Source organism: Toxorhynchites rutilus, chromosome 3 (assembly GCF_029784135.1).
Source record: "Toxorhynchites rutilus septentrionalis strain SRP chromosome 3, ASM2978413v1, whole genome shotgun sequence".
Taxonomy (NCBI): domain Eukaryota; kingdom Metazoa; phylum Arthropoda; class Insecta; order Diptera; family Culicidae; genus Toxorhynchites; species Toxorhynchites rutilus.
In genome coordinates this window covers 122,031,132-122,053,662 of record NC_073746.1, presented here as the reverse complement: position 1 = coordinate 122,053,662, position 22,531 = coordinate 122,031,132, and the positions used below count along the sequence as shown (strand labels likewise).

Below are 22,531 nucleotides of genomic sequence, written 5' to 3'. Positions count from 1 at the left end.
GATGGTTGACATATGAAATGAAAACCTATGGGATAGTCTTCATTAAAAAATTGAAACTTCCGAAAAAAAAAGATTTTTGTCGAAAATTTGAATTGTGATTTTTCAAAGTTAATCGATGATCCAAAAAACGATTGCTTTACTTTGAAAAAAAAGTAGGATTTTGTACTTCTGATACGATTTGCGATTAAACGCTCCTCTGATCTACTCTAAACTAAGAAAAATCGGCTGAACGTATCATTATGAAACGTTCACAGATGTTTAGGGTATACACTAGGCTAAAAATTTACCTGCAAACATTAGAACTTTCTGCGATATTTGCAGAATTACAGTGGATTTTGTAAAGCACTAAAAAAATTCTGTTTTTGGCACTTTTTTGAAATCGATGCAAAAAATTTAAATAACTTTTTTTTGTCAAAGTTGATTTTTTTACGAAGTTACAACATGTCGAAAATCACCGACTCCGCACTCTGTTCCTGTAATTTTTTTGTCGAGTGTATTTTTTGAAAAGAAGTCGTCCCTAGGTTCGTAGGTTTTATAAAAAAAACACACACAATCTATGTTAGAAAAAAACTTTGTTTAACATTTTTATATTATTAGAATAATTCTGTACAGCGAACGATAACATATTAATTCAAATTAGTTTTTTTCAAACGACCATTTAGAAAAAAAACCTATATCTCAAATCGTAAATCTAAAATCTGGATGAATGCAAAATTTGGAGCATTTGAACGGATTCGATAATTTTGTAGGCTATACAAACTCTTAGTGATTATAATGTCCATAGTGGAAAAATCAATTAAGTCTCCATTGAGAAGTTTTGTCTCTCACAGAAAATACCAATTAAATTATGAGTTGATACGTACTAACTCCGCAATGTGTTATCAAAAATCTGAAAAATCATAATAAAATCCATCCAACTTATTTGCAAGATTATTTGCAGTTGAATATAAAGTGATAAATCCAACAAATTGCAGTGGCTGTGTGTTCAGCGGTATTTATAGAAAGAGAATTTAATGACGATCTTGGTGAATGGGGGATTTTTTTTGGAACATCTTCATCGTTCAAAACTGTGTACCCACACTCAGTCAAAGCGTGGGAGGAAAAACGTTTTTGTTTAACTCCATAGACAGGTTAATCGTATAATTTCCCCTTCAAGAGAGGTCAACAGGTAAAAACCTAGGTCAATTTGGATTTGATTGGCATGATTTTTTTCTGTAGATCACAAATAGCTCTCTTGATCGCAAGTGAAAACTGGGTTGGACGAAAAGCCAATTGGAAATATAAATTGTGACCTTGATTTGCAAATTGTTGTGATCTAGATCAATGTTAATAGCCATATTATTATGATTTGAACTGATTGAATCGAAACTGACCATCGATAACCAAAGAAATAAATGAAGGAAACACAATTCCATAATTGTATATGTAGTTTGTTATGTCTAGTGACAAAGTTGTCATATTTTAAACTCAACAAGTGGTCTCACAAGCTTTCTCCTTTTTCCGACATATCATTGAATTGAGCAATTGAATGTTCATCTCCTCATAACTAATAACTGGATCGAGTTGGATTAAAAACAACGAAATAGTCAGTCGTAGTGTTAGATTAGTTTGTGTTGTAGCTTAAGAAGGATGCACTCTCTAAGTCACTGCTGTGCATCAACAAACTCCAAATGGAACCCCAATTCCTACGCGGAGCGTGCGGATTAGTTGCTGTCCACTCTCGATCTCATTTTCGGCTCGATAAACATCAGTAATCATCACACAATTTATAGCTGTTTTTCGTTTTCGTTGTAAACTTGTGCCGACTTCGGTATATTTCGGCACGAGCTTACTCTCGATTTCATGTCACACCAAATTCGTAACAGGTTCAAAACTGAAGTGGCGAAGACTTCGGTGACAGTCAGGCGCGTATTAGAAGCAACCAACTACTTACCCAATCGGTGAAGTGGATTTTCTCCAGCACCTTCCCGGAGGTCTCCGCTTGGGCCTTCAATCGGAGCACCTCGGCGTCACCCTGACAAACCCTCTGTAGGAACGTTCTCAACTCGAGCGTTTCGGTGGCCAACGCTCGGCACACGGCCCGGTAATGGTCCTCCGGCTTCGATGGGGACACACGTGACGAGCAAAACTGGAAAGAGTACAAACATAGGAAGCGGTTTAACTAGGAGTAATCGGTTGGCAGTTGTGATTTCGCGATTGTTAGAAGCTAATTCCTACACGAAGGTAAACGCTGGGCAAGAGGTTTCGGAATCAAGCTGAGGGATCTCCTCGATGGTTTAGCCACGATAAGCGCGATTGTAATGCACCATTGTTTGTTTGCTTTTATTGAGCAGCAAAAAAATCTAAAGTATCATTTGTTTGCGTTGAGGATGCGCTTTTCGGGGGGTGTCTCGCTCTCCACTGAAAACACTGTCACCGGAGGTTGTTATGCAGTCTGATGTAACACACAAAAGCTGCGACGCGTTCTCCGGATGGAGGACAGGAACATCAAACGTAACCAATTTATGTAATTGTGCTGAGATTTCATCTTTCGCCGAGTAAGGTAACGGGACAGAAGGACTGAGCATGCAAAATGTTGATGGGCAAAACAGAATACACCGAAGCTGGGCGAAAGAAATGCAAATTATGTGGAATAACCGTATTTAAAAAGGCATTGGCAATTGTGACCTGCGTTGATAAACTCATTGTCGAACAACGGAAGACATATTTGCATTTGGGAAAAGATGGGATCTGTACATCTGCGTCGTTTTGTTACGCGATAATAAGTTTGAGTGTACCTTCATATTTTTTGCAAATTCTCTCAATATGGCATGAGAATCTACAGTTGTTCTTGATTTTATCACTCTTGTGATATGTAACCTAATGTGTCCTCATATAGTTCTCCGAGAATCGGGAAACAGGTGAGTTCTGTTCATAATTGTACCGTACCGTAGAACAGTAAAACATCACCATTTATAATACTCCATTTATAATATGCTTCCGAAGAGAACGGCGTTTGATTTTATCTTAGTCATATTTGCTACGCCTATGAGTGACACCGGCCGGAAGAATATATGTCGAAAATGAATTAGAGATAACGATGGTTGATTCAACTTGTGATCTATTAGGTTGGGAACAAAGTTATTCATTATTTTCTCAGTAGCTGGCTTATTGATCAATATCTCACGTAATATCGATCGTACAATTTCAAGTTTAGGCTCGTTGTAAAGGTGACATTTCACTCTAAGAAAATCTCATGCTGTTTTTGTTTGTTCTATTCAGTTTTGAGTTACAGATTGTTAACAATGAGGGTCAACAAACAGAAAATTCGGTACATTTCACACTTTTTTCTTCTATAAATGCGAAAATGCAAGCCAGACCACTGAAATTGTGAATGGTGTTTATGGTGCCGATACACAAACAGAAAAATACGTGCATTTTTTTTTTCAAATTTGTTTTATTAATATTTATTAAAATTTTTTCTACAAGTTTTTAGTACAATACACTAAATTAAGATCTCTACTGTCGACAAATGGTCCGTTTGAAGCTAGCGATTGACCAGAAACGTCCATAATGGGCCAACAGAAGAGGGGTTGTGTTCCATTAGGATAACGCAAAGCCACACGATTCCGAGAGCTTGATTGGGATGTTTTCATGAATCCACCATATAGTCCGGACCTGGTACCAAGCGCCACCTTTTTCTCGCATTGCAAAATTTCCATTGTGATAATAAAATAAAAATATATTGCTAGAGTTTTTCGTCAATAAGGATCGAGCCCTCTATAATAGAGACATCATGAAGCCACTTTTAGAATGGCAACAAATTTCACAACAAAAATTCATTTGTATGGGTGTGTGCTGCCATACAAATGAAACACAAATTTCTTCATTACACGAGAATTAATCAAGCAAATGAAACCTAATTTGGCATGTGGAGGTTTTAGGGTGCAATAAATGTTTTTACGGTGGTTAGATACTCCTCCCCCTCTCTTAGGGGGGGCTGCCATGCAAATGGAACACAAATTTCTGCATTACACGAGAAATAATCAAGCAAATGAAACCAAATTTGTATGTGAAGGCCATAGAAATGAAACACAAATTTCTACATAACTCGAGAACTAATCAAGCAAACGGAACCAAATTAGGCATATAGAGGTTTTAGGGTACAATAAATGTTTGTATGGTGGTTTAACACTCCACCCCTCTCTCTAAGGAGGGGGGGCTGCCACACAAATGAAACACAAGTTACAGGGGGCACACAAACACAAACTCCTGCATAACTCGAGAACTAATCAAGCACAATTTGGGATGTAAGGGTTTTTGGATATGAGAAATATTTACATGATGGTATGACACCCCTCCCTCCTCTGGAATGGTTCCATAAAAATATTACACATATTTTAACCAAAAATATTTCAACCAAACATAACAATTGGAACATTTTCGGAAAAAAGGGAAAATACGGAAAATTAAATTCCCAAACTGATCTTTGATCGAAACTGGAAATGGATTTTAATGTGATGAAACGCACTCCTATATCTTCTTCTATCTATACCAATGAAAAAGTATCGCCGAATGTGTTGATAAAAGCAGAACACGAGGAAGAAATTGTCCGATTACATGTAACGGAGAAACATGTTATTTGCAAGTGGTTGGGAAATTTTGAACGAGAATTATGTCTGAAAATTATCTGACATTAAAATGATGAGTTTTGTTAGAAATACTAGGAATTCTATAGTAGAAGGTAAATTCAACGGGGTCGATTAGAAGATCAATCAATGAACAGTTTTGCGATTGGACCCATGAACTTGCTCATAGTAAGAAAACGTGAATGTTTGAAGGTATTGATAACAAAAAACAAATTTTGGGCGGGACGAAGTTTTCCGGGTCAGCTAGCAATGAATATAATTTTTTACGATTTTTTAAAAGAAAGATACGAAAGAAAAAAGGAATGATTTCGAATATGCCCTAATAAAAATCAGTCGTAATTTAATTTGATCATATGAAAATGGAAATTGTGATTGTGTTTCAACAAAATCGAAGAGGGTCGTGTGTGTTTTTGTTTTCAATATTTTTTGTTATTACTTGTTTAAAAACTTTGAAAAAGTGACCACGTATCAAGCCGCTGCGACAACAAACACGATAATGTATCCGATTTTCATAATAGGAGAGGTTTTGATGATGATGTTTCTCGATATAATTGTGATCCCTTTTCGTTTACTTCAGCAAAATTTTGTAGTACAACGTTTCGCGAGGCCTCAAACAATAACAGAATTGAAAATGACGAAACAGACAGGACTTATTATTTCAAAGTTTTTCGACAGTCGTTGAGATGGAAATGGCGAATAATTCATGGATACAAAGGCTATTTCTGTCGATGAGATAATTATAGTGATAATAATTTCAAAATGATTAGGTTAACTGTTATTCCATCAAGCATATTTAGTTTTTTTTTACCGTGGGATTACGTATTTCGGGAACATATTGGGGTATACATTGAAAAACCAAATCTGCCGCATCGTGAAAACTGTCCAATTTCAAATGCTTATTGTTTAGTCATTTCCTGATGGATTTATGAGGCATTTGCATTATATACTTCATCAAACCAATTATCGAACAATTTAAAAATGTCAATCATCATATACACGAGAATCCCGCGTTCTGATTGGCATTGAATAAGAATGCGAAATCATGTGTTTGGTTTGATTTACTGCTCCGCAAAATCCAACGTTTTGATTGGTTCAATTTACGCTTCCCCAGTTTAGCCGTTCAAATGGAGCAAGCGGTGAATAATTTTGCCACGCAACAAGCACATAAGCCGTGTGTCGCGATTTCTGTTTTATTACTTTATTACTCAAGACAGCGATCAGTGTACGTCAAGTGTTATCTACAAGTGGTGGGTTGTCATGCGAACCAACCTTACCTAAAATTATGTCGACAATGTAAGTTGCTACGATACTTTGTGGCGCGAAAGACATCGCATCGGTATTTTGTTGTTTTCAAATACCACTACATTTGCGAAGCATGCTGTGCAAATTGTTCGGTCGTAAATCACTCGCTCGAAATGCAGTATACCGTTCTGAATCATATTTCGGACAACATCATATTTCGGACACTTTATTCTAATATCTTGAAATGCTTAATGTACTGATGATATAAATATGAAATTAATATCACAATTGCTTCTTTAGAGTAATCCCTTGGATTCACTACAGGGTAACTTCGATATAACGTACATTTTACTTTCAAAATTGTACGTTGTATCGAATTGTACGTTATATCGAAGCATAATAAAAAACTCTGAAACGTAGCTTATATTACTTTATTGTGTTGCTGTTTGAGTAAGGTTAATGAATAAAATCAATAAGAAGACGAAGCCAACTTTTCTCATGATGTTTTCCTTCGTTCTGTTGATTGAAGTTTGATGCATTCAGAATCCGGAATCACAAAACAGTTGTATTTCGGGATTGGATACAAGCTTTAGTATCAAAATACAGATAATTAATTGTTCTATCAGAAAACAAAAAATTAAAAAAATTTTTTTTTGGACTTCGATAATGTGTACGTTATATCGAGGTAAAATGTACGTTATTCGAGTGACGTTTTATCGAGGGTACGTTATAACGAGGGTACGTTATATCGAAGTTTCCCTGTATCACTTCATTTGAGAATTACGTTTGAATTATTACATAGTAGGTATTATTACATAGTAATGTAATTTTCGGTAAAAAAATTACAAAATAAAGTGCCTGAAATTTGAATTCAATCTGACCGAAATTTTATTTTTTTCATAAATGGTGTCCGAAGTTTGATTCTCATTCGCTTGATTTGAAAAGCATTTTATTCGAAGATTTTTTCTATGTTTTCAATCAAATAGGTACCAAAGTAGAAAGCTTAAAAGCATATTGAGCTAATTTATAAAAAATATCAACCAAATTATACCTATGCATAAAGTTGAGATATGGTTTCTGCATCATATACCTTAAGCGTCCGAAATATGATTCAGAACGGTACATGCGAATGTAGATAATATTATTCGACATATTGGTTGCTCTGTGAAATTTCATTGCAATAATCGATCATGCTTTGTAAAACGTTCAGTATGAGTTTGAGTGTGACACTAACTGGTAGTAATTTTGCTGTAAAATAGCTTCAAAGCTGAAAAAAAATATTAAAATCTTTAAATATGAAAATCAAAAGCCACAAATGTCTGTTCGCGCATCATCGCATCGAACGGATCGTCTGATTTGAGCTCTCGATTTCGTTGTATTATTAGTCCAATTGAAATTCGGGTCGATTTAGCTTCGTGTTTCGTTCATGTATACTACATATAGATGCATTAGACATATATATATACATATACATGCATTAGAAAAACTACAACTCTTACTAAAAGCCATTTGACTTCGTGAACAGCTGCCGTGCTGACTGAACGTCAGTGATGAATTCATCCTGCTAGTTAATTTTGTAACCCATCTGGCTTGAGTCTGCACAAATGCTCTAATTTCAACACTGTCCTATAGAACCATCAAACTCAGTGCTCAATATAGAACCTTTTTCGTGAAGAAGGTTTTTATCCAAAGCTGTGTTCTTTGGTTGAAAACGTATTTTGGAGCGCAGGATAGGTAAGTTTGCTAAGAGATATTGAAAAGCTACTTGGATATTTGATAATTTTTTTGTTTCGGTGTCACTCAAGATAGCGAACAATCAACAGAACTGAGTGTTATATTGACATCCTGCTCAAAATGTCCGTGTGTGCGAATCATCCATGTCCCTCAAGCAGTGGAATTAATTTTTTTTCGGTCTTTGTCAGTGCAATCTAATAATTTGTACAAGAGAGTTTGATTCTTAATTTTATGTAATGTTTGTTCTCGGCAACAATTCCTACGTCAACAATGCGGTCGTGTCTTGGGCACATCCTTCTGGATTATATGAAAAGGAAAATCATTCGTTCTTTCCTATTGTCAGTCACCGATTAGTTTCTCAATTTCTACCCCGAAATGTTCCCAAAAGACGTAATACAACACAATTGAAAATTTTCGGAAAATCAATTGAATTCACATATGTTCTACAATTACATCGTGATGAGCATTGTTAGCTCTTTTGATGTTTGCGCTAAAGAAATTGATCTTTGTTCGAAACTGGAAATGGATTTTCAGAAGATAAAACGCACTCCTATATCTTCTGTATCTGTGTTAATAAGCGCAAAACTCGAAGAAGGAGTCGTCCGCTTTGAGCTGTCTTTATTTAATTAATTTGGTAGAAGTCTGAGAAATGAAATTGTAAAAGTGTCAAAGGGTTATCAATCGATGAAGAGTACTGCGATTGGACACACGAACGTTCGTTTAGTAAGAAAATGTTTGAAAGTTTTCATATCAAAGGATCAAATTTGGGCTGGACGAAGTTCGCCGGATCAGCTAGCGGCGTATATATTATACACAAAATCGCCACGCGCTTGAGTAAATGCTGTACCAGTATGAGAGAAAAGCACTTTTTTTGTTATTTTTAAGCTCAGTTAAAGTTATAAATGAGGATTGCAAAAGATATGCTAAAAATTATTTTGGTGTACGTCAAAAAATGCAACTGCAAAGCTGGAAATTTGTGGTAATTCCCAAACCCAAACTAGCGTTGGAAAAAAACATTTCATCTTCGGCAGAAAAAATGCTTTTTCGTGTGTTGTCACGGCGCCTCCAACGCATAGTCAACAAACAATCCAATTGTCGCATTCCAATGAACGTGAATCGTACAAATTTGACGAAAATTCGTCAATGACTTAATGACAAAAAATGTCAAACACGCCCCCTAGTGACCTTGGAATAAGAACGTTTTTGCTCTCTAATTACCGTTTGAACAATTAACTCCTCTCACTTTTTGCGGATGTTTTATAGTGGGTGGCGTTTTTTGGAAACAAACACTCTTTGTGTCACATTTTAAGATTCCAAACAAGAGTGTGATGGTAATTCTTCTATCTGATCAATCCTGGACACGACATGCTTCCATTATTGGAAGGCGCAAGTCGTCATTTTGCCTGGTTGCCATCCAAACATTTTATTTTTCTTGAAATACTTCCTCTAGGTGTGGGCTAGAAATTGAAACTTAGATTACGTACCCCAACATAGCAATTCAGTTTGCAAAGCAATTAGATTTCTCTCCCCCACGAAAGTGAGAATGAACAACTGACACGCTTGTTCGGAATAACAAATCAAAATTATTGTTACTTCATGATGGTTTCCAGATTTTCTTTGCTTACTGGATCTGTTGCTCATTCGCGCTCGCGAATGAGCTTGTGGGCAGACGCAATTTATCGTGTGTTGAAGAAATAGACTAATTGGAATGGCGTCAGCTGCTGAATCAGTACAATGTGATGCATTCAGTGAAGTTACCACGTCTCCACTTTTATGTCACCCGAGATTGAGAATCGCTGCGTCGAAAAAATGCCATATCGAAGATAATGAAATTAAAACTTCTCTGTCGATTCATTTTTATGGACATCTTCCCAACGGAAGATGAACGGAAATCACAGCTTTGCGAAGAGGGCTCTCGGCTCTCGAAAATGTCTATTTTCGAACCATCAACAACTTCGCTTTGATCGTAACCGTGGGGAATGCATAAAAAAAAAAAAAATGGGGAACATACATGAAAGCGGGAAATCAAAGCTGAAATTGTCGAGCGTATTAAACCGAGAACGATTAAACGCGATCGTTAAATTTGGTGGGAGTGCTATTTTATGGTATCAACTAAGAGGAGGTCACAAAAAATCCAACACCCCGATGCATCTCAAGATATAGCCGTGCTTGCCTGTTTAACCATAACCGAGAGGAGAAAATGCTTCAGATTAAATGAGGCTACAAGACAGCGCATAATCCGGCTTGAAGGCAAAAATACCACAGTCAAGGCCGACGATTATCCCGGGCGAAACGACGAATTATCCGAATCACTATGCTAAATTATGCAACAGACGAAACAAAAATACGATGCAATTCAAGAGCACCGTGTAGTGTGGAGTGATTAGCATATAAATGGTGAAACAATAAGATTTGCTCAAAGTTGCCCATTCAATTTTGCTCGGGAAGTATCTCAAGTTCATGTTATAAATGTAGAACATTGAACGCAGCACTCAGCTAACGACTATTTAAACCTTCAACGTTGGCTAAAATCGAGGGAACGGTTGGAGAAGGTGCACGCGTGAACAATAATACACTTATTACAACCTTAATCACTTAATCCCAACGAACGCTTCGATACACCTGCGTTTTAATATCGATGACAGTAATTATCACATTTACACTCCCTAGTCATCCATTGTAGCAAATCTTGAGCAAATGCAGAGTTGAAAACCTGTCTGGGGACAATCCTAATGTCTGCATCTGCATCGTCATCATCGAGCGGCATATTTCAGTGCACATAATTCGTGACATTGAACCGCTGAACTGAACTTGTTCGTTACATCAATACGTCGCCGCGGATAGCAAGATAGGGTTAACGGTGCGCGGTGTTCCGCATTCCCGAGAGTGTGTGCGGACGAAGAGTATGACGAGATCCTGCTGAATGCTATGCGCCGCCGGTAGACACGATTGTGTTCAGTCTAGCAGTTAACTGCAGCAAGCACTCCACTGGGTGAGGCTGGGTGATTAATTACCATACCTGAATACGAAGTGAAATGTTGCCCTGGGCTGAGTGCTAGGACGAAGCATTGCGCTAAATTGAGTTGCACCCTGGGAAGGGGCATGTCGAGCTGATAGTTTTTGCGTAGCGATATCGCACGGGCGCGAACACTAGCGGCAGTGAGATGAAATCAACACTCGACGATATTTCAATAATACGGAAATTGTCAAGCATTAAGTACTACAAATCGAGGACATACCCGTGCAAGAGAATTGTGTGTATTGCGTTCATGCTTTCCGTGTCAAACTTTCAGCAATAAGTGTATAGGTCAGCCTTCATTCCGGAATGTGAACGACAAGTGCTTCAAAAAGCAGACACTAAGTCGACGTTTTCTGCTCATCTAAATGGTTCGGCATGCAGCGAGACTTAGCTTTGATGCTAGAAAGTTTCATCTCGTCCGACGATTCAAAATGAGCTGCATTTTACTTTTAACCTAAGTTTCAATGTATTGTTAAGAAATATTATTCTTGGAAATTTATAAAAAGTTTCACGATGTCGCGATTCCGTCGCAAAACCATGGTTCTCCACTTCATTGGTATACGTTTCGTTTGACTCCAGGATTGAAAATGATTATTATAAAAAACGGATTTACTCGAGTTTGTTTTTCTATCAATCGTATTTTGTTTTTCTATCAATCGTATACATGGTATTTTCGTCAGTGAAGTAAACCTGCATTTTTTACTATACCTTGTTCGATGATGTATGATATATTTTTAATTTTCGTTGATATTCCGCTTGACGACTGCCAAGTATCTCCGGATTTGGCGTAGTTCCGTTGATACCTGTGCAAAGTTTCAGCTCTATCGGGCATGATTTAGGGATGCCTCAAAGCGCTCAAAGTTTTGATTTTTTGATCCTCGAAAATCTTCCAAGGGGAGAGATTTTAGAAATTTGGAAAAGCGTATTTTTTTTTCGATGCCAAAAGACTCAAAAATGCATGAAACGTCGAGATCTGGTGTCACCACGAAAACAAATTTTTGGCCGAAAATCGACCTTTTGGGACCCAATCTCACTCAAACTCAATCAATAATTACAAAAACAAAAATACAAATTTATCACAAAAGCTATATTTTATCAAACAAAACTAACTCATAAGCTTCAATTTGATATGTCGATCATCTGAAAAATTTGTTTTTTTTTTCGAAACATTGGTTACCTTGAAAAATCATACCTCGAAAACGAAAGAAATAGCATCTCTGATATCGAAATGTGATATGTAAAAAATCCTCAGCTTTCTAGAAAAGATATTAAAAAATTATAGCGCCCTCTAGTCCAAAGCCATTGAAACAATAAAAAACGACAATCAATAATTACGTAAATAAAATCCAATTTATTTGCAAGTTCAATATTTTTTAATAAAAGGCTAGCTTACTGGCTTCAATTTGATATGTTGAATTTGAGCTTGAGCTTGGGCTTGGGTAGACTGTACAATTCGTAGTTGCTCTCCGTGATTGACCTGAACCAACCAAATTGCACAAAGAACACACAGAATGACGCTTGGGACTAGCAAATCATTCTCGTTGTGCAATTTTCGGTTATTCGAGCTTTAAACGGTCAATAACGACGCCGGCCACGTCCTTACAGTCACCAGGGGAAGAGAAGGAATGTTAGTATGATATTCACCGCCCGAAGGCCAGAAGGGTCGCCTCTATAGCGTGGTTCCCTAGCGAATATCATGGAACGGATAGTTGTTAGTGGGGGAGGTATGTATCAGGATTCACTGAGGTAAGTGATGTGATTATGTTAACGCGAACTGTCGACCACTCGTCGAAACGAAATCCCGGAAATCTTATAACGGGTGTTAAATAAAAAATGAGAATTTTTTCAATCACATATAAAAAAAAATTTTTTTTTTCATCGATTTCAGTATTTTTTATTAATAACATAATGTATTTTCTTCAAAAAAATGTCAGTGAATGTTTGAGTAAGGGTCGTGGTCTGCTGTTCGACGCAACTTTGTCGCGATGCTCTCACAAGAACGTTGTACGGCACTTACGTCCATTTTCCGGATACAATTTCGGATTCTTGTAGTCAGTTGCTTCGTGTCCTTGGCCCTCCAATTGTTTTTATACACTAGGGCACTGAGTGAGCCAAAGAAATCCTCTATTGGGCGGCACTGGGGCAAGTTTGTTGGGTTACGATCTTTCGGCACGAACGGTATCTTTTTCTCCTCAAGATATGCCAGCGTCTTCTTGGCGTAATGGGAAGACGCCTTTTCCGGCCAGAAGACGTACTTCCCATCCGCGTGATGCTCGTTCAGGAACGGCAGCAGTATTTTATCGAGGCCCTCTTCTCGATAGATTTGTTGGTTGATTGCCAGACCGCTCGGCTTAAACCAAGGCTTTGAAATGCCCCGGTCGGAAATGGCGATGTACAACATAACCTTTTTTTCAAACTTGTGCTTGAACTTGTATTTAACTTCAGGCGGTGTGGATGACTTGTCGCTGGAGTAGTAATTATCATTTCCTGGTATATGCGTTTTGGACAGCGGCAAATAGCTTTCGTCGTCCAGAACGAAAGATGTCCCGCGATATTTTTTGCTCATCCACCGACACTGTGATTTAACCGTCTCAATCTGCTCCTCCGTGTACTCCGGCGACTTCGTCTTCTTCCTGCAGACGATTCCTTCCATCTTGAGGGTCCGATGGATCAATACGTGGGAGCAGCCATATTTCCGACCGGCGTCACGCAGGCTGGTTGCGTCCTTGTTGTCAAACAGCTTCTTTAGCGATGTTTTCCTCTGCTTATTCATTATCGTCACCGGACGACCACTTCCGACCTTCCGCTCTACGTTCAGGGAACCCAGGATACGATATACCGTACTGACAGGTACATTTTCTTCTTTAAAATGTGCCACCGTGAACTTTTTTCCTTGCTGGAAATGCGTTTCGTAGAACCGTACAATGCGTTCGCGGAGTACGTGCTGTTTCGACGCCATCTTTGCTTTGACTAAATTCAAACTAGCAAAACCAAACACGCCTACTGTTTCAAGGGAGCCCAAAGAGCAATTTTCTTGGAGAAAGAAAATTTTACGCTCTTTATTTGAGTTACTGAAAGGTATTGAAAAAAATCTCATTTTTTATTTAACACCCGTTATTCATAACATTCATCAAACGTTCTTGAGAAACTTGACAAAGTAACCGAGGAAATTCGTCTAACATTAATCGGACCTGTGATGTATTTCGTTATTTCTCGTGTCTACTCATTATCGAGCTTCAGTCCCGAAGGCGGAAAATTATTTTTGGGAAACCTAACAAGGTAACCGGAAAAATTTCTTTTGAATTAATCGGACCTGTGATGTGTTTCGTGATGTACAATGTCTACTCTTTATCTAATTCCCAACGCAAAGACAGAAAGTTATTATTGAGAAACCTGACAATATAACCAAAATTCCTTGAAAATAAATCGGCCCGATGATATTCTTCATTCTTGATTCAATCTATATTTAAACTAACTATTTGTTGTCATATTGAAAAATCAAATTGTACTTTGTTATTTATCGTACTCTTTATCGAACTAAAATTCCGACGACGGAAAATTATTCTTGGGAAACCTGATAAGGTAATCGAGAAAATTCCTTTAAAATTAACCAGACCGGTGATATATTTCGTTATTTATCGGGCCTAGTCTTCATCAAACTTTAATCACAACGTCAGAAAATTTATCTTGGGAAACCTTATAAGGTAACCGAAAAATTCTTCTAAAATAATCTGACAGGTGATATTTTTAGTATCCATCCTGCTACACTTTCTCAGACTACAATCGCGACGGCGGTAACGAATTAAATTAAATAATGAAAGAAATTAAAAAATGAATAATCAAAGAATTAAAAGAAATAAAAAATAATAAAAAACAAAAAAAAGAGAAAATTGAAGAATTGAACAAACTAAATAATCAAAAAATTTAAATAATGTGCGCATGGAAAAAATCAAACTTATCTGACACCACTGCACGCTCAGCTCATCCATGTCGATGGTTCATTTGATTGTGACACTACGACTAAAAATGGATGTGTATACAAGCGTCCGGCAGAGAACACACTAACACAAACGGGCGCAACAAAACGATAGAGTTTTCACATTCACATATGAAGTATAAAATGGCTTCCTTAGAAATCTCACTCAATTAAAGTATTAAAAAAAACTTTCATTGCCTTTGGAATCACAAGGGCAGAGTACACACTTTTCCGTTCACTCAAAATATAAATAAAAACACAGCACAAACGCGCACATATTTTTCTGAACGCTGCCTGAGCCCCCTGCTCAACACTCCAATGCGGTAATATTTTCGCTGCCTCAATTTGATATGTTGAATTTTTGAAAAAAGGCATTTTTGGGAAAAAAGTGAAATCATTGATTTTTCGGACCACCATAAAATGTAATAACGGGTCTAATATTTGGCAATAAAGAACAAAATTACCACTTTTGACGAAAATCTGAGAACCACTATATCGGTTTGGTATGGAACGGTTGTATTAATACCAATGCGAAAATAATTGCAGCTAACCGTTGTGCATCATTCTACCCAAGAAAAAAAGAAGCAGCACGAAAAATAATGGCTTTTCTTCTGTATACCATCTTATTCATATTGAACGGATAAAGTTAAATACCTCTGAATGTATTTTCAGAAAATGTACGAAGCATACTCAGTGCAGAATTCGCACTCAGGGACAATAATTTCTTTTTTTTATCATCTCTTTTTATTTATTTTCCAGACAATCTATATCCGTATTCAATCTGTATTCAATTTATATGAACATACTTTTCGACATACTTCTTGCAGAACGATTTGACGATGATGATAGGAATGGTTGGGATATTGGGATACTATAAAATTACTCATCACTGAATCATGTATTTTGGAAGGTAGATTTAAACATCTGTAAACTCTGTAAAAGCTTGAAACAATCTGTATTCTGTAACGACAGATTCTTAGCCCAAAAAAGTCTGCGAAATCTTTCTAAGATTAATTTGTGGTTATAGCAACCCTGCACTCAGGAGCTCAGGAGCAAAGTAGAGGAGAAATCTGGTTAATATTGTTTTTTCGTAGATATGAAAGAAATTTTATTTGTGATTTTAATACTTGTCTCGCTTCAGCCAGCGATCTTGTTTGTTTTGATCTTTCTGACGTAGTATTACCTTTTTCGGAAATATATCGAGGGTACAAATTGAAAAACGGACAGTGAGTCGCATCGCGTATACTGTCCAGACTCGAACGCTTATTGCTCAGTAATTACGCGATTTATTCACGAGATATTTGCATCAATCGTTTTAGGCACTCCAACTAAATGCATTTCAATGTCTATTATGAAACTAGTTATCAAACATTTGAAAAATATAAAACATTATACAGATGGAAATCCTGTGTTACGGCGTTATTGAGAACAAGTTAACTTTTTTGCTCGGCGATTTTTGATATGGATAATTCAATTCACATTGGTCAAAAGTATGAACTTTCTTGTTGCCAACAAAATTTCTTGTGCCGAAACGTGCCGAAATGTTGCAGGATACATTTGGTGATTCGATTATGTTGTAAACACGGGTGTATGAATGGTATGAGGTATTCAAAGACGGCCGACCATCCACCTTTTCATCTGATGGAACATCGACAAAATAAAAGGAATGGTGCTAGGAAATCGTCATTTAAGCTGCAGAGAGCTAGCCCGTAAATTAAATATCCCTCACAAGACCGTTCGTCATATTTTGGTTGATGTTTTGGGCATGAGAAAAGTCGCACCACGGCTAGTGCCAAAAGAGCGCTTTCTTGAAAAACTTAGCACGTAACACATGCACACACGATGGATGCTCGAACGAGAGTCTCCGGACGTCGGAATCGTCGGAGATATGGATTCGACCCGAAATTAATTGAATGTCCAATGTGTAAAGATGAGACATGGGTCTATGAGTATGACACTCAAAATAAGCGACAAACGATATGGGCGAGACTGATAAACAACTACGTCGTTTTGATTTTGTTTAATAGAAGCAAATATTTTGTAGCGATGACATGGATCGATGAGTAGGTACTTGCACAAATTCACAAATTTGCATTCGCAAAACAATAAATAGCCAATATGATCAGATTGTCAGATTGTCAAAAGACTCATCAACACATATTGTTAATTGCTCGCTGTCTAGAGTGACACTGAAACACTGAACATATGGAATATCCAATGGTTTTCAGTAAAATTTACTAAAAAATTTAGTAAAAAAACTATGCGGAAGAAAATTTCACTATCAGTTTTCTATTGAAGAACACAGCTCTGATCACTGGAACATACTTTCATCGCATCCGGCTTGAAATGCGCTGCACTTTGACATCACTTATAATCAGGAAACAATCTTGAGTTCACGAAAATTGAAAGATCGAAAAAAACATTTCAACAATAAGTCATTCACGATTTATCAGTCATCCAGCTAGCGACCAGACGGCAGCGGCGGCGATGCTACCACCTCTACTGTCTACCTTTTTTTCTATCCAAATGTCATCTGGCTCAGACCTATCGATCCATCAAGACTGTCTACCTTTCTTAATGCCAAAAATCAATAATGTTGACAAACGTATAAATTATAAACAAACACTCCCAATTTAACGGTACCAAAATTGATAAGGCACGCCCTATTAAATATTTATCCTGTAATTGCATATACTCGTCATCTCTGCTTTATGTTTGTTTTGAGCATATTATGAGAATGCATTCTTATGCTAAAATTTTAGCACGTCCGTTCCACACGGTAGCAAAATAGAAACTTTGATTGGCCAGAGCGAGCACAATATTTATAGTACACTAGCTGACCCGGCAAACTTCGTCCCGCCAAAAAAATTTTTTTTTATCAATACCTTCAAACATTCACGTTTTCTTACTAAGCGCAAGTTCATAAGCCCAATCGCAGAACTGTTCATTGATTGATCTTCTAATCGACCCCGTCGAATTTACCTTTCACTAAAAAAAAACCCTAGTACTTCTACCAAAACTCATCATTATAATATCAGATTATTTTCGGACACAGACCCCTCTCTCTTTTCCCTTTTAGAGAGGGGGGAGGAGTGTCTATTGACCATAGAAACGTTTCCTGCCCCCCAAAATGTTCACATGCCAAATTAGGCTCCATTTGCTTAATTAGTGCTCGAGTTATGCTGAAATTTGTTTTTCATTTGTATGACAGCCCACCCTAAGAGAGGGAGGAGAAGTATCTAACCAATCATTTATTGCACCCTAAAACCTCCACATGATAAATTTGGTTTCGTTTGCTTGATAAATTCTCGAGTAATGCAGAAATTTGTGTTTCATTTGTATGGCAGCCCTCCCTAGGAGAGGGGGGAGGGGTCTCAAACTATCACGAAAACCTTCCCCGGCCCCAAAAACCCCTACATACCAATTTTCATGTCGATCGGTTCAGTAGTGTCCGAGTCCATAAGAATCAGACAGACAGACAGACAGACAGACAGACAGAAATCCATTTTTATATATATATATAGATTTTCTGGAAGTGGACGACATGCATCAAGTGCTAACCAATTACGACTGAGATGGATCTAAAAGTAGGTAGCCATATTTGGAGATTTTTCTGATTTCATTAGTTTGCTTTCAACGCAGTATTGGAACAAGTTTTTGGGTCAAAATAAAACAAACAACACTCGTACCGCTCATGTTTGTATAGGAGACGTAAGCGACACAATGAACAAAATCGACTTTTTCGCTGTTATGCATTCTACGCAATGTAATACAAAACATGCAAAGCATGCAAACAAACATTTTTTGTTCGAAAACATTTGAGCAATTTTGAAAAAAACTTTTCTGAAAAATTGTCCTCTTAACAGACGTAGTTCCATACAGCTTCCATATATCATTCCACCATCTTTATGTGATTGATCGTGATATCGATAAATCATGTTGCTAAAATTACCAACATTGCAGTTTGCCTTTAGAAATTCAATAATTGAAAAACACGAACCTGCTGTTTATATCATATCCCAGAGTATTCAGGAAAAAAAAAATAGTGGGTTATATCTATGATATAACCGCAAGGTTCACGTGGAACTACCTTAGCTTAGCAATCATTCGTTTGTATTGATTAAATTCTTGATTGAATGAAACAGTTTCCAAATTCAATTGAGTTCAATATATTTGCTCTGTGAGTGAAAAAAATGAACAAATGCCGTGTAAAGTCAATTCATTTATTGTGATTGATTGTTCTTCGTTACAAGTAAATTTAATGACGGACCTTTTACGTTTGGTATGATGACTAGAACAAAATATATGTACGAAAGAATTATCAAACGTTTGATGAACCAGCCTAAGGCTGAAAATCTTTCCAATAAAGACCAAAAAAAATTATCAAACGATTATTTTATTTTACATTTCCCTCTGAAGTTTACATCCCAAAAGTGTACATACTTCTCGAATCTCGAATTTGCTTGAAACTGGGAAGTTCATTCGCTTCTAGTGTCTGCACGATTTTCCCAGGTTCCTAAGTTTAGAAGATCATGTTAGGACAGACATATTCCACTCTGCACAAAGGCAAGCGAGGACAAAAGTACTCGCAGTTTGCATTTATTTGCAGAGCCGATTTCCCCAGAAACCTCGGTTTTGAAGTCTGTGTTAGGGAAACACATTTCAATCGGAACAAAAATACCCCCGATTCGTATGAATTTGCAATGCCGATTTCCCCAAGGCTGATTGGTTTTGATGGCTGTGTTAGGGAAACCGTAAATCGGGCCAATCAAAACGATGCAGTTAGGGCGTTTAGATAACGCCTAATATTTTACAGTTATTCAATTGTTTATCTAATGAAAAACAACATTTTGTTAGTTGCGATAGATGCGTAGAAATATTCCCTATCAAGTGATGCAAACATCTCTCCTATCCAGTACGAAATGTTCGAGATATAAGCATTCGAAATCTTTCATTTTTTCCTGCATGTTCTGTGTTTAGGTTTTCATTTTACCCTCCATATATTCCGGTTAGACGTAGTCCCACGTCAAAAGTACTTCATAGACTCGCAACAAATCCAGAGCATTTTTTCCAGATATTTCACAAAATTTCTCCCAAACCTTTTTTATTTCATCCGATAGCAACTGAAACTACCGACGGAGACATTTTGACTATTATCGGAAATGTAAATACTAACGCTACAGACAGAGCAACCTGGTGATTACGCCTAGCTATACGAACAAACGTTCATTGAAACGATTGATTGTCCGCATAAATAGACACAAGCATTTTCCAAATGGGAAACATAAGTTTTAATCAGAAAAATCTCCTAGGCCCTCTTTTTGCCGATAATGTCCTTCAACTGGACAGATTATTTCATTAGAAATTCGCATGGTTACGCTTGTAGGCATAGAAACAACAAAATTGCGTTTTCCCCACACATGTGGTGTTGGTGATTACGTCTCCTATGCAAACAAGGGCAGCGTAGACCTTTAATCTTTCAAATGAAGTGGTTGTAATACAACTTTGTTCAGCTATGTAATGAGATATAAACGCTCAAAATGTTGCACCCCAAACGTAACGCTACTGCTTTCGAAATGTTCAACTTACATCCCATTACAAAAATGAGAGACGTGGTCTTACGACATAAAGGTTTGAACAAATCGAATGTCATTTACCAAACATTGGCAGTTTTCCTCTGTGACTTTTTTCTGTAAGGGGAACTGTGGGTAAGACGGGCAGTAGTGGTAAGATGAACACTTAGACGTAAGGCATTTTAGTTTTGGAAAGCATAAGTTTCCAAAGATGCAATCTTAACCTGTCCGTCTTGTACACAGTACTGTTTTTAACTAAACGGTTTTTTTTTTAGCTTCACCTGTTTGTATGTATGTAGCGTTGTCCTACACTCATGTTGTCCGATTGATCTGACATGAGGAACATATCTTCATCTCTGTTTTAAATGTGCATATTCCATGATCTTGAAAATCCAAGACGGCGGCCATTACAGCAATTCCAAATGAAATCTTCCTAAAAATGCAGATTTTAAAAACTTCTATTTTTGATTCTAATGAAGTGTCTATTCCGTTTGGGTTGGAGGAAATATGAGTTTTTCAAAGCAATTGGGAATTGGTATGAAAAAATTTAAAAAAAATTAAAAATATGTATTTTGGATATTGCAAATTGAATTTTTATTTTGTAAATAAAAAAAAGAGTACTAATTTTTTTTCTCAGCGCAAACTCTTAGTTCCTCTAACTCAAACGGAATACGCACTTTCATTCGAATCAAAAATACTAATGTTTTTCATTTGGAATTACTCATTACAAAATGACGTAATACATATTTTCTCAAAACCCCACCAATATGGGTACCGAATAAAGGGCTTGACCAGTAGAACACAGTTATTTATAAAAAATACATATCCAAAATTTCTGCAACCAAATTCTTATTGAAGAATAGTTTATAGATAATTTTATTCACGCTATCATAGCTTAAAGTCATGAGGTTACATCTTATTAAATATTTATACTATCGCTAAAATATGAATTTCGACCGTTTGAATACTAAACAAATCATTATACTTTTGTTTCACGAGGTATGGCTATTAAATAACGAGACTGGTTACGAAAAAGGGTTATATTTTTAAAATTACGGTACAGAGATATGCTCCCCTTCAATATACTATCCTTGGCTCCTCACACACCTTTCCATACGTTTTTTCCATTGTTCGAAGCAGTGCTGAAACTCTTCTTTTGTGATGGCGTTCAAAAGCCGCGTCGCTTTTTCCTTCGCCTCTTCTACGGACTGAAATCGGGTACCTTTCAACACAGATTTGATCTTGGGGAATGGAAAAAAAAGTCGCATGGGGCTAGATCTGGCGAATACGTTGCATGTTCGAGCACTGGAATGCCCTTATCGGCTAAAAATTGCTCCACCGACAGCGCGTTATGGGCAAGTGCGTTGTTGTTCGTGTTTTTCGTCACACATGATTGCCGACGCGCACTACAAACCATGTTCCATTCAAACCACTGCTGCTCGCAAACTACTGTTGTGACAAAAACGTATTTTCGTACGTTTATAGCAGACACTTCAAGCTACCGAACGCACTATTCGTTTTTCCCCCCATGGGGCACCCTCCAGGCGCGCAGTCTCGTTGTTTAATAGCCATACCTCGTATGTTTCGTTCTACGTTGGACGGTGATACCAATTAAATCCAACTACGCCTTATGAAGGGTTTTGGTTCGGCAGTTGTAATGCATCTAGAATTCAAACGAAACAAAAAACTATTTTTGAATACATCAAAACTAAATTCATCGGAAACTGGAGACGAGTCTTTGCAATCATGCTTGTGATTTTTCTTTGTCAAAGCGTTTGTAAAGTGATCACATTTGAATAATCCTAATGCTAAATTATGACACGAAAGGTTACACCCCCATGATGCAGAAAAAATTGTCGTCCACCAATGCACAATCCTACTGATCATCAGGCCTTCTCACTCTTTTGATGATGATGATGCTGTGTGACAGAGGATGTCATTAATTATTAATACATCGACGTTGCGCATCACGTAACAGATATCAGCAGACTGGGAAACCCAGTTGATGCTAACATGCAGAAGCCAATGGATCACATGCATTCCAAATAGTAAATGTTATTGCGGATAAAGTCCCTGCAATCGATGTGCTAACGCATATTTCGAAATTCAAGTTGATCCCGTGAATGAGATTAGCGGCATCTGTGCTTATCACAGGAGGAATGGTTTGGAGTGTTATTTGGCAACGAAATTTCTACTGAGAACTAATCAAAAATCCATTTCCTAGTATTTTTTTTTTACACAAGTATTAATACAAGAAGTGTTAGTAGATTAATTTCATTCAACATCGACCACCCAATATAATAATTTTGCGAAAACTTCCAAAAATAGCAATCCGCGAAAATAGCGGCTTATCAATATG

At 37.1% G+C, this 22,531-nt stretch overlaps 1 protein-coding gene across 2 annotated transcripts in view; it reads right to left on the bottom strand.

Annotated features, from left to right (window-relative positions):
- LOC129779968 (protein spire) overlaps positions 1-22,531 on the bottom strand; it is a 434,695-nt gene that overhangs the window by 198,540 nt on the left and 213,624 nt on the right. For both annotated transcript variants that reach the window (XM_055787780.1, XM_055787781.1), the window contains exon 5: positions 1,934-2,128. In XM_055787780.1, the coding sequence (XP_055643755.1) occupies positions 1,934-2,128 (195 nt within the window). The remainder of the gene's footprint in view (positions 1-1,933; positions 2,129-22,531) is intronic.